The 13,159-nt window shown below is 41.9% G+C and overlaps 1 protein-coding gene across 2 annotated transcripts in view; it reads left to right on the forward strand.

Moving 5' to 3' along the window:
• gli2a (GLI family zinc finger 2a) overlaps positions 1-13,159 on the forward strand; it is a 71,734-nt gene that overhangs the window by 13,980 nt on the left and 44,595 nt on the right. For both annotated transcript variants that reach the window (XM_051069880.1, XM_018683084.2), the window contains exon 2: positions 510-648. In XM_051069880.1, coding sequence (XP_050925837.1) covers positions 534-648 — 115 coding nt within the window. In that variant the 5' untranslated portion in view covers positions 510-533. The remainder of the gene's footprint in view (positions 1-509; positions 649-13,159) is intronic.

Genomic DNA, 13,159 nt, shown 5'->3' on the forward strand with positions numbered 1-13,159 from the left:
TTTTAGATGTAAGGTGCTCATTCCATAGAACTCCAGATTTAAGAAGCATCTTTACTGTACTCTATAAAGATATTAAGTCATGATGTGATTTTCTGCTTATAGCGTCTGTACCACCAGCTTCTGTAATTTGTCACAGAGCATTGTCTGTATGTATCTGTGTAATTGTAATTTAAATGAACAAAGTTAAACTATTTACTTGTTGGTGTACAAAAAAACTGCAGCTCAGATGAGCTTTCTCTGTTGTCAGCGTGTATCTTATGTCTGACATCAACTTCTACACATTTCATCCCGTCACAGAGAAATTTGAAATAAGGAATAGAGGTTTGCAGGTTTTAGATTAGTTGGATTTTCTCTCTAAAATTGTCACAGTGTCATGATCTGACCAAAAAGTAAAGTTTAAAACCACAATTAACATCCAGTTTCTTCAGCTGTCACTCAGGAGCAGTTTTTCTTTTTTTTTTTCATGGTCCTAGCCTACCTAACACTACTGTCTCTCTTGCCTCTCCAAGTTGTGCTGGACATTGAAGAGCAGCATGGAGACTTCAGCTCCAACAGCCACTGAGAAGAAGGAGTGTAAGGGCTCAGGTTTGGACGGAAGCAGCTTCTCAGAACTCCCAAAAAAGCCCTCACCCACCACTATGACCAGAGGTACAGTAATCTTCCAACACTGTTTTCTCACATTTACACTAGATACTTGATGTAGGGTGGACATACACCCAGTTGGCAGTTTATTAGCTACACCTAACTAAACCTGATGAAGTTTAAAACAACAGTACTGCAGTAAACTGCTCCCTTCATGAAGGTTACTAGCCAAATTACTGAATGATCTACTCATTTAATGGTTGGGTGATAAATTGCCAATACATGTGTTCATGTGAAACACTGGTATAATACAGCACTCTGGTATCCTGATGTTTTTCTGTAGGATCATGCACTCTGCGGTTCAGTGAACTGAAACATTATGGCTATTCACATAAGTTGCTGGGTGGCACATGAAAAGACTTAGACCCAGAGATGTGCACTGCATGTTTCAAAGATGTCAAAGAATGGATGATGAAAAAATGTTATAATGAGGTCGAAAGACCTTGTTCTCACCTCCCGAGTGTAAATTACATGAATTACTAAAAAAGGCTGGCATAGCAGTGGACAACATGGTGTATCAGAGGCCTCAGATAAAGGCAGGGAGGAGGGAGGGACCTTTGAAATGCTAACAAGATGTCGTATGACATTGTGGTGGTATTTTTGCTTAATGATGGGTTTGGTGGCCTGCCACGAGATGAGCCATGAGCATTAATTGTTTAGGGATGCAGGGTGAGAAACTAGGACGCTTCAGTGCGCCCTCCCTGGCACCTCCACAAAGAGGCCACAAGTTTTTCAAACAAGCAAAGAAGAAAATATTGCACTTGCCACGACATTAATTATTCAGTCATTTACACAATTATGATCATTGTGTGTCATGTAGGCTGTGGGGGTTGAATTTTCATAAACTTGCACCACTGGAAAAAAAGGAGTCGTTACCCATCAGAGGTTATTTGTACTGGTGAGGTCACACAGAGGGTGCAAGCTATGCGAGACTCCCTCTGTAATGGGATCATAATTAAAAGATGAGAGCTCACGTTTTCATTAGCAAACGTGTGATAAAAACTCCTCGTAACGAGGTTGGAGGACCTTGTTCAGGCCTCTGAGGTACCACGGTTATAAATTACTAATGCCTGCTGGTGGACACCGACACCCAGGAAGACACACTGGCATCATTTGAGGGGGCACTGCAGAAACATATCATTCAAGTTGTGTTAGTGCCTAATGAAGGGCCTGGTGGCCTGCCATCACAAAGCTCACTTTGTCACACAGGGGAACAGTAAAAGTAGGGCATTAGTATGTCATTAGATAGTTTTAAAGCTCTGCTTTTGTTTTCAGTTTGATTATTCCTTCTGTTTATTTGAACTTGTTTTCAGATTAGTATGCATGTGCAAACAAAAAAAATGGGACAAGTGTGAATAAATCAAGTAGCTTGGATACATTTGTGCTTTGTCCTTAAAGGTCTTTGTTTATTCAACTTGCTTGTATTTGAATTGGAATTGCAAAGTACTCCAAACCATAAAGACTACATTATCAGTTCTTAAACTTGAAAATAACACTACACCATAAAATAGTGTAACTTAAGTAGAAACATCCTGAGAACATTTTGTTCACCCTAATCTGTTGTGTCAGCTGGCCACGAATCTCATAACCTGTTTCAGGAGAGCGCACTTTGCTTGTGTTTCATAGAGACATGCCTTGCCCTGTTGAACTTAACTGTGTCTCTGGGTGTGAAGGTATAATGGAAGGGTACAAGAGGAAGCGGAGAAGGTAGGACTGCGGCCAGGGATGCTGGCACACAAGTATAGGTCAGGTTCAGTCTATATGACAGGAATCAGACTTCTTTCTCAAGGCCTTGTTAATGGTTTTAAATGGGCGCCCACAATTTGTGTGACAGCCTGCATCTGTCTCACAGCGACAGGGCATGCTTCCACAGGCTTGGGCCCTTGCAACCTGACTCCCAGGCCCCGGGATTTACGAGTCTGTGTCGGCTTGTGCCTTACCATGTCAGAGTAACATGTGTTCAGATTAGGTGCCCGCTTCCAGAACTGTAAAACATCTCACAGTTTCAAAGGAATACCTGTGATTGATGCACTGAACCCCCCCCCAAATACTTCACAGTCTGAGGGTATAGGTGCTCAGATGTGCTGTACTTCGCTGCCTTCCTCTGGCCTCAACTGAGAAGGAAAGATGGTTTCTAACATAGATCTGCCAACTTCTTGTTTTACAGCCCTTATTATATGCTGAGAAAGTTTGCCAAAGAGAATTTTTCCATCATCCCTCACTTTGGTGTTGACTGTACGAGGCCAGTGGAGCAGACGTGCTCTGATTATTTCTACCTAACCAGTGTGTTATATTCATCTTTCTTAGAGTTTGGTCATAGCTTGCAAACTCCTGTAAAGGATTGATGTTCTTCAGCATAATACACATTGTCTAAAGATGGTTATTCACAGCTTTGATGTATCTAAGAAGGGTGCCAATGAGAGGCATCACAAAAAAAATTCCTAACCTTTGTCAACACAGCCGACTCGAAATAGGACTACAGCATTAAATCACCCCTCTAAGGTTTGCCCAGGAAAATGGATCAGCAGCCAGCGTTACCAGTCTGACTCCAGCCACTGTGGTGTAGATGGATGAAGAAGAGAGGTCTAGTATAATTAGTCTTGCTGGGAGTAGAACGTGGCTCTGCGATAAGGATCTGGTTGTTACTCGTGGCCTCAGATGGAGCTTGAGTCTGAAGTGTCACCACCACAGGTTTCTGTGCTGCCCACGGGGCCTTTCTCTGGAGCGGGTCAGACCCCCACCCCACCTTCCAGCAGAGAAAAATGTCCCAGAGTAAAACAGACCCCCCCCCCCCATCTCCCTTTCCATCCACAGACCTACTCCAAAGGGAAGACAGCCACTAATCTTCCTGAGAAAGGGATTTCTGCCTTTCTTTCTATGTCCCTAAATGAGGCTCTTATGCTGCTGTGCTTCTACAGACTGGGTGAGAGATGGAGGGTGCGGGGAGGTGGGAGGGGTGCTGCTCTGTGGCGATGGTTATGCAGGGATGCCTGCATTCATGCCAGACCCCTGTGCCCCGTTTGGGTTTAACTCCTTGGACATCCACCTTCTACTTGGGGAAAAAAGAAAATGCAGTCCTTCATAATGGCCATGTCACTGTGGATTAGTCTTTTACCAAAGCAAAGAAACTCATAGGTTATCTGTGTAGCACACTGCAAATGTATGTATCTTTCCTATTTAAAGAAATGCTGTAGATTGAGTTACATGGCTGTACATACAAGAAACACCTCCCCTGGCTCCTAAAGCCACCAAACATGTCATGGATTTCATTTTTAACAGCCCAAAGTACATTTTCGTATCCCCAGTGTTGAGAGAGAATCAGTTCTATCAGGTGTCATCTACAGTAACGTTTTGTTACAGCATATCAATAATGCCTTTCCTGATACTTGAGAAGACCTGCAAGCAACAAGCTTACAGGAAGGCCTATTGACCAAGTCCCAATGTTGTTTATTTTCCTGTCAGAGTCTATAGCCACACACTATCAGGAACTCACTGCTGTCCTCCAAGAATGACTTCAAGAGCAGCCCGATATTGTTTCTGTCCCGGAATGACTTTCAGTTTATGGCCTTGTATTTGCAAACTTATAGCTTCATCATCTGCAGAGTCAGTTTACACCTATATTTCAAGCCTGATATGTTCAGTATGTTCCCTAAACTGGGACTGGATACATCAAATGCATGATTACAGTCATTTTTTTTTTTTTTTTTTTTTTTTTTTTGGTCTTTTACATATTCACATAATCTCAGCCAGTATTGCTGAAATATTCAAATGGCTGACTGACTATCTGGGTTACAGAGATTGGTGCTTACATTAATTCATGTGGATTCTATAAACAGTTAACTTGGTCGCTTTCTAAGTCACCCCTCAAATCCCCTTCCAGCCTCCATCATCACATCTCTATCTATCTCTTTCTCTCAGTCTTATCTAGAGTTTCACTTTGGGGCTCGACAGGATTTAAAGATTAGATATGCTAAGTGAAAGCACAAGGGGGACATCTTGTTCTTTCAGTGTGGGGTTTTGTTTTTTTTGGGGGGTTTTTTGGCCTTGCCAATTGCTGTGTAAAAGCCAAAAACACAGGTCTTTGAGTGGAGTAGTCACTGAAGTTGCTGCCTTTATCATCACTCATTACAGAGTGTCCTCATCACTGAAGTGCTGGCCTACATACTAAGAGCAGAGGACTGCAGCAAGAGGCAGTGTGGCGCTCCTCCACAGATTCACAGCAATTGGTCACATGGGTTTTACAGCTTAATATATTGTACATATATGTATTATCATTACTTTTTATGCATAAATCTAAATTATTAATAAGTTCCCTGGTTTCTTTTTGTGTTTACTTGAAGTACATTAGCAAAGAAAACTCAATCTGAAAGTACAGAGTTCAGAGGAATTCTTAAGAAGTTGAAAGCACTATAGAGACTTGTCTTTCTAGTTTTGAAAAAGAATATCACAAGACAAATGTTTATTTTAGTGAATGCTTAGAAGACAGTCTTAAAGGCTTATATTAAGCAGCCCAGTCCTCCAATTGTAGTTTTTGAGCAAATGCCTATAGTATGTTGACTCAATGGGAAACTGAAACTGTCTCTAATGTGGTTATGAAACATAAATCAGGCTCAAATGAGAGGACATTTCTGATATTGGTTGCTTCTTTGGAACGCTCTGCCTCAGCTTCAAAGCCTCCAGAGTTAAAAAAGCAACATGGTATGCTCTGGGCAATGTCTGTGAATATAAATCTCTCTGTACCAGAGGCGTCTACACACGCAGGGCCCAAAGACAACATGTTACATTCCTTGCCGTTTACAAGCAGTGGGACAGGAGGTGGAAGCAATATATGGATGCTTTAGGGGATTAACCAACACTCCGTCAGCCAGCTTTCTCTCCATATCCCTTGAGTCTCTCCCTTCTCCCTTGCTTGTACTTCCCTTTTCTCTTTTTGTGCTTCATCCTCTCTTAAACAGAAAGCTCCTTCCCAGCATGCATGAGTGTAATCCATGCCCCTGCCTCTGAGACACTTCCTGCCTGTTTTGTTTGTTAGGCTGATGGGAATTTAGCCCAATAAGGTGCTGAGCTCTCTCCTCTTCTCTAAGGTGTCGCCTCAGGCAACCGCTTTCTTTGGGATGGGAAGACGCTGCATATTATTAAAGAACTTGTTGAAAGTCCACGCTCGTGCATTTCAGTTTCTACACTGTGAACTTCTCCCTGACCCAGTATTACCTTCAGTATCCATAAGACTTAGAGCCACCAGTTTGCCAGCCTCAGCTACTTTCATCCGCTAATGTAGCCCTAACACTCACAGTTCAAGTGAAGCAAAATAAACATCTAAGGAGTTTAGACATGGTAAAACAAAAATGTGTGCTTGCTGTAAACACGGGCGGGAGGCACTTGAGTAAACACGCCTGGTTCTGATGGCTGAGTTGGTCTAAAGGCGGACAGTTTGTGGTCACGCTGTTCCGGTCCCCCCAGCCCCCTCCCACCCTCGCCTGCAGACACAGCTGTTGTCCGCCCTCGCAGAAACATTGCTGAAGGAAGCACAGTGCTGCAAGGAAGCCCGCTCAACCGGGATGTGACGTGCATGTCTGCAGTCACTCAGGCGTCAGTCAAGAAAAAATAAAACAATAAACTAACTGAAAGGTTTGCATCAACATATTCCTCCCTGGGGAAGATGTGTCTCAGCCTGAGTAAGGCACTGAACAATTGGTGTCTTTACAATTAATGCCTGGTGTAACTGTGTTGTAGCCACCCCCAGAAAGAAAGAGGAGGAAATTGATTTTTGCCATCAGTGAAATTCTTCCTGAGGGAAATGCTGCTTCTTGTAATTACAGATCTAAGGTTTCACTGCTGGTGTTCTCCTGCCTGGGTTAGCATTTAGCAATTAGCCCTAATCACTGAGAGCTCTGGGGCATGAGTCACGTTGAGCCAGACTTGTTCATACATATCACCTGCCAACCTGAACTAAGTGAAATGAGCTGGGTTCAGACCTTTAAATAAAATGGTCAGAAACAACAGCAAACCATCCAACCTAGTCAGCAACTTGCAGCAGAGGCGGAGGAATTCCATAAACATCTCTGAAAAGAATAAACTTTTACAGTATATTTTTATGGTCACATCTCTAGGAGGGTGAATCTTTCCTCAGATGACTGTAACAGCCACTGGCCTCAACCCAAGCACAGGTTGCAGACGTGTAAACCATGCAACCAGCAAAATAAGCAGATGAGGTTTCCTAGGTAAATAAAGTGGATGCAGGTATAACAAACAAAAGCTGTCTCTGCCTACAAATTCACTGGCTCTAAGACCAAGCCCAAAAAAGATGACCATCTTGGAAAGACACAAAGGCTTCCCAAACAAATGTGAGCTTTCATATTTGGTGTCATTTTTGTCTGAGGGTTAAGAAAGCAAAACTGGAAGCAGGTTAAAGATAAAATAAAGGACGAATTTCTGTACAGCTCCTCTTGTACAATTGATATTTTACATTTACTTCAGGATAAGAAAGCCATAATTTGGGAAGACCCTCTGCCAGCCATATGCATACATTTGCTACAGTGCCATATTCTTTGTGAGAAAGTCTTTTAGGACTGCTACTATTAGTTACATTGCTCTGTAATCACAGCAAGGCCCCTGTGTGGTTGTCATGACCTGTAGAAAAAAGGCAAAAAAAAAAAAAAAAGCTGCCATATGGAAAACTGATTTGTAATGTCATTCATCATACAGCTGCAGGAATGAAGACAGTAGTTCAGCTGGGTAGCAATAGATGATTGAATGGTATCTCTGGCTGGGGTGAACAGGTTAGGGTTTTTTTTGTTGTCATCAAAGAATCCACTCTGTTTCTAGAAATAGGATGTCTGAGATTTGAATTTTAAATTCTCCTAATTTCAACTAACTTAAACATTAAATTCCCACTGCTTGGTGCTTCACAGTAAAGTTTTCAGCTTGGATGGCCTCAGTGAAATACAAATCAACGGTGGTAAAGGTTCAGCAAAGTAGATCAAAGTATATATAAAGTGTCATTCTGACTTCTTTGTTTTAGGGATTTCACTGTAAAGCAGTGATGGCATGTAAAGAGGGAAACATGAAATGGAAATACTCAGCAAAACACAGAGACAAAGTGAAGGCATGACTGATAAATGGTGCTAAAAGAAAATGTGAACTGAGCTGAGCCTAAAAGATTCCACAGTCCTTCAATAAATAGAAGCAGGAGACAGAGAGTCTCCTGGAAAGAAGTGTGAACAAGGGCAATAAAAAGTAGAAAGAAGACACCTCTTCACAAGGCAACACAAGCCAACATGTGATATTTTGGTCCAGTTGCAGATGAACAGAGATTAGACTTTCAGGCTTGCGTTGTTCGGAGTCATTTATTCATAGAATCCACTAATGAAAATATCCTCAAATCCTTGATTACATCATGATTACACCCCTAATTTCTAATTACTGCAATAAGGTTAATGGCTCTGCTGTAGCTTCACGACGTTTATTAAGTGCAAGGAGGCAGACGTCTAATGAACAGTCTACAAATGAAAAGGGGTTTGTTGAATGAAAGCCTGTATGTGTTAGTATAGTGTGTAAGCCTGTTGTGTTTTGTTTGCCAGGTGCTTTCCCCAACGGTGTTAGCTAAGCCGGAGAATTCCTGGCTTGGGCTTCAAAGAGCAGCGGGGTCACCCCCTGACAGCAGCGAATACAGACATGTTCATGGCAGACATGGTTCTGATGAGCACACTGTGAGCAGACTGTTTGTCAGCTTGACCACCATCATTATATATCTGAAGTCCACAGATATACAGCAGTTGTTACAGAGAGATGGTGTGGATTTGTCTCTGCACTCAGATTGTGTGTTTCTCTACAGACGAATTCAGTTCAACTCAAATGTTGATTGCACCCGTGCAGCGCTAAATGGATGAATTGTATATCATGCAGTCATACTGTTCTTTAATTCATTCTGTGCTTATGTTGTTTCATGCCATCGTTCATGCATTTTTAGTGTCGACAGAACGCTTAAGAAAACAAGCTGAAAATCCTAGTGTGGACAGAATTTGAAATCAGCCGGCTGAGGGTGAATGTGCAGTCTCACAATCAGCGCTTGACCCTGTCAGTTTAACACAGCCTGTCTCCTGATCATTCTTATCGCAGATTATAAGGTTGGCATCGACTGTCATGGTAAAAAATTGTAATGTTCTGGCACGGCGCTTCTTCAGCAGCCGAGTACAGCATATCATACGCTACAAAAAGTGAAATCTGAGTAAGATTAAATATCTTAAATCAAAGTGATGTATGCCTGTCTGACAACATGTTTCTTCTTAGCAGACAGTTTTTTCTGTAGGAGCATGTACAAGTTTTGACAGGTAAAATTTTCCTGTTGGCTTTTAAAAAACCTATATATTTTAAGTAATATTTCCCCCATTTCTGTTTTTGCAGTGTAGCAGCAGTGTTACTTTTTCAAAATGTAAACATTTTGGAGACACACACACAGCTTGGTATTGGGTCAGTTTTGTAATCATATTTATCTGTCACCAACCCACTTTCATGAAATTGCAGTCTGTGCAGTGTGTATTGGGAAAACGTTAATGTGTTTGTGTGTGTGTGTTTCTTGTCTCTGCATGAGTGCAGTGCACATTCTCTCAGTATTAGCTTTGGCAGAACAGGTTTGAGATGCTTAAGTGATAGAGGTACTGTAAATCCTCTTTGTTCAGCAGAGTTGTAGTCTTACAGAGTATCTGGCCCATCTGAAATTCCCACGGAACAAAGAGGAAGGTGGGGAAGGGAGGAGAGGGGGTGACGGAGAGAAAGAAAGAGAAGGAGAGGGTACTCAGCTGAAGTGGGGGTATTGTTTACACATCAAGACGCTTCCTCTAACTCCCAGGAAAAGCAGTAATTTGCCTTGCATGGTTATATAGTTTAATTTCTCCATTGTGCAGGGGGATAACCCCTTAATTATAGAGGAGGAAGTAGGCCTAAGCCCTGGACAGAGGGTGAGGGCTCATGGAGAGAGCCTCCCTGAGTTTTGGACTGAATCTGGGCTTCTCACTCCTTCTTTGCTGTAGCCATTTTGCCTGTTCATTACCACTTGTGGGATGTCTGGGTGCTTGCCAATTAGTTCAGGTAATACTTCCCTCTGTGAAGTCAGACCAGCTCCCCTGGTGGAGACTTCCAGGTGTCTGGGCCTGGAGGACGTGGGATCAGGGGGGCTGGGGATTGGCAAAAGCTGCCAAAACCATAGGGACCTTTACCCATTAAAGACTTGCAATCACTTCATAAAATCATCCCACATTTTGGAACACTGGATGCAAAACCATCCAGAGGTGACAATTAACACCCAAACTGAGTACTTCCACAGTAAGCCATAATGACAGACATGAGTAAATATTGACCCAGGTAGTAAATGTTCCAAGAAGTATGTAGGTTAAAATATATGGATAATGCAAAACTCTCCATCAATAGGTCATTAAGTTGTGTATTCAGTCTGAGTAAGTGAATCAAGGGTTTGGGTTTTTCACTTCTTTTAAATGCAAGAGGCCAAATCTAAATGGAAGTTAATTGGTCTCAAAACTCAGGAAGTAAGTTGAGTTATAAAGCAGCTAAAATGATCTCAGTGTGAGCTCAGTCTATATCTCATTGTGTTTTGGACTATGAACAATTTTAAGAAGTCATATTGGGCTCTGATAAAATGTCATTTTTAGGACCATGCAATTACTTGATTAATCAAGAAAATACTGATGATGAAAATAATCATTAGTTACTGCCCTAAAACTAATCCTGTCCACATTAATCCATACTACACAGGTCAATCCCATATTTTCTGAACTAGCCCATTCAGAACATGGATAGTTTTTGGTCTTGTTTATATGTCAAAAGGTGAAAAGAAAGTTTCTGTGGAAAGTGCAGGCTGTGATAGAGCTATTTTTACAGATGTGCATTAACTCAATACTACACTGCTGGGCATTTTGTAAAACTGGCCTTGTGCACATATCTGTGTGTGTGTGTTACTCTGACTGTTTGGTTAGTGCTCAGCTCCGGCAGCTTGTCATAGCTGTAGCGACTGTAATTGCCCTAGGCCTTGGGCTGTGGGGCAGATGGAGTAACAATACAAGGTTTTCATTTTGAGTGAGTCACCTCTGTTCATTCCAGGACAACCAGGGCAGTTTATGAAATTAGCCTCTCGATGAATATTTATTCATGATTTTTTTTTTTTTTTTTACGGTGAAGAGAAATATTATGTTTGCATTTCAGCTGAACCGGTGCCTTTGTTACACACTGGTATCTCAATAGTTTTTACACACTGGCAATTTGTGTTTCCTCAGCCACTCTTAAGAGTCTGAGCTGGGAGAAAGAACAGAGGGGGTTCTGTGGGCTCATATTGAGCAAAGAACATCTTCAGAAATATTTTCCGTCATGAAATTATTGCTGAAGCTAACACCACAGCCTCCTATCTAATTCTACTATTCAGGACTACAGGTTTTACAGTCTGCTTCCACCTGTGTTGTCCAATCTTAAAGGCCAAGTATTCATAATTTCTTTAAAAGCTGTCGACGCAGAACCACCCCTCCCATGCTGAATATAACAGCTGATCTTTGTACACACTTTCACCTCTGTCTCTCTCTTCCAGTCTCTAGCTTTCTCTTTCCCTCCTCCTCCTCCCTTCCCTCACTCTGCTGCCACACAGTTACTAGCGCCATTAAGCTGTCATAACACGGCACATATAACCAGAGGTGATCCCAGGACTGTGAATCAAGCTTCCCCGGGGGCAAGGCACCGCGGCAGCCAAACATGATCGCTACCTCAGGGTCTGGGGTGATGGGTACCACATGTAAGCAGAGGCAACCACTGGTCCTAATAGGAGCTGACAAGTGGCGGTCTGACAGAGGGGAGATCAGATGGTTTGGGCTGGCCTTTTGCTATAGAAACAGAGCTCGGTTTCTATAGGCCCTATGGCAGAGTGGATTGCTTTAAATAGAGACTTTGTACAGAAGAAACACTCAACTCAGGGCTCCCCTGCTGCTCAGTCTCTCCATCATTTGAGATCTACATTAGCTTGGTGCTAGATTTCATATGGTTCTTATGTTTAACTAAACCCCTCAATTAAATGAGCAGCAAGGATTTCACAGTTTCTCTTCTCTTAAATATACAAAGTCTGTATACATGTGTTGAGTACAACTGCATATGTGAAAAAACTATTATGAAGCCTTTTGTTGCTCCAGAGGAAGCAGTGTGAAATCTGAAAAAAATGCCTCAGTGATGTCATGACAGTCAAGCTGCATTGTGAGTAATGTAGGTGCCAGATTTCAACAAAGAGGAAGAATGTGTGGAGTTAAAAGGACTAACTCTGTGGTTCTGTTGCATTGATTTTGATCAACTTCTCTTTAAACGTTGCATCATGAGTCTGACAGTGTTACACAGGTACTCAGTCACAGGGACACAAGAATTTTGAGTCTTCCAAATCCTCCAAACTAAACAGTAAAAGGGAAAGACAGTAGTCACAGTTCATAGAAACCAACACTGACTGTTGTTAGGAAACAAACAGTGTCAAAGTCACGCACATTGCTGACCAATCCCCACAACGTTATGACATGCAATGCCACCATCACTCCATTTTTGCCTTTGTGGGTTTGCACTTAAAACAGTGTCATGTACAATGACAACATCATGTGCAGCTGATGTGTTTCATCCTAACAATCGCAAACTGCACTTTGCCACTAGAGTCTGGGGCAGATTACAGAAAAGACCACAGGCTACCTGAGACATGTAGGGTGAACAACAGCATCAAGGCGTTGATGGGTTTAAGGAGATGGGTGGGTGCACAGTGATAATTCATTCCTAAATGCTGGATAGCTGAAGCTGACAAAAACCCAACTATCTTGACAACCTTTAATGGAGTCATGATTCATTCACCCTCTCTCAAACCACAGCATACAGTACAACTTCATATGGTGTTTGTTTCAAGCGTTTAATGTGGTGCTTGTAAAGAGAAGATTAAGAATAATACAGTGCCAGAAATGTGGCATCCTTTCCCAAAAAGAGTTGGTTGATGAAGATCATGACTGGGCCACATGTGGATCATTATCAAGAGCCAAGAATTGTTAAAACTTCAATGCTTTCTTAGATTTGGGCTTTGAAGAAGGGCAAAGGGAAAATGGTTTCTAATCAAGGTCTTGCAAAAACAAAAGCCACAGTACCCAAACTCTAGAAAGACCATCTTCAACCTCAGGAGCCAGATGGTTTTTGTTTGTTTGTTTCTACTGAAGGAAAACCCACACTAAATAAAGAATTATATGATAAGTCAGTCTGCAGTCATTTGTTTGTTTTGAACATAAATGCTGAGCTAAAGCTGCCTTTGGGGATTTTTTAAGAGATAAAAAACAACATGTAATAAATGGAATTCAGCTTTAGAAACAGACTGTGAAGAGAATCAACTTTTTTTTTTTCTTATAAGACTTCTGCCTGGATTTGGTCTGGAGTCTAGAGTTTGGCGTGAGTCCACACTGTAATTGTTTCACTATGTTGCCACTCAATTGTGCCGTCACTATGACTGAGA

Source organism: Lates calcarifer, linkage group LG1, assembly GCF_001640805.2.
Source record: "Lates calcarifer isolate ASB-BC8 linkage group LG1, TLL_Latcal_v3, whole genome shotgun sequence".
NCBI classification, from domain to species: Eukaryota; Metazoa; Chordata; class Actinopteri; family Centropomidae; genus Lates; species Lates calcarifer.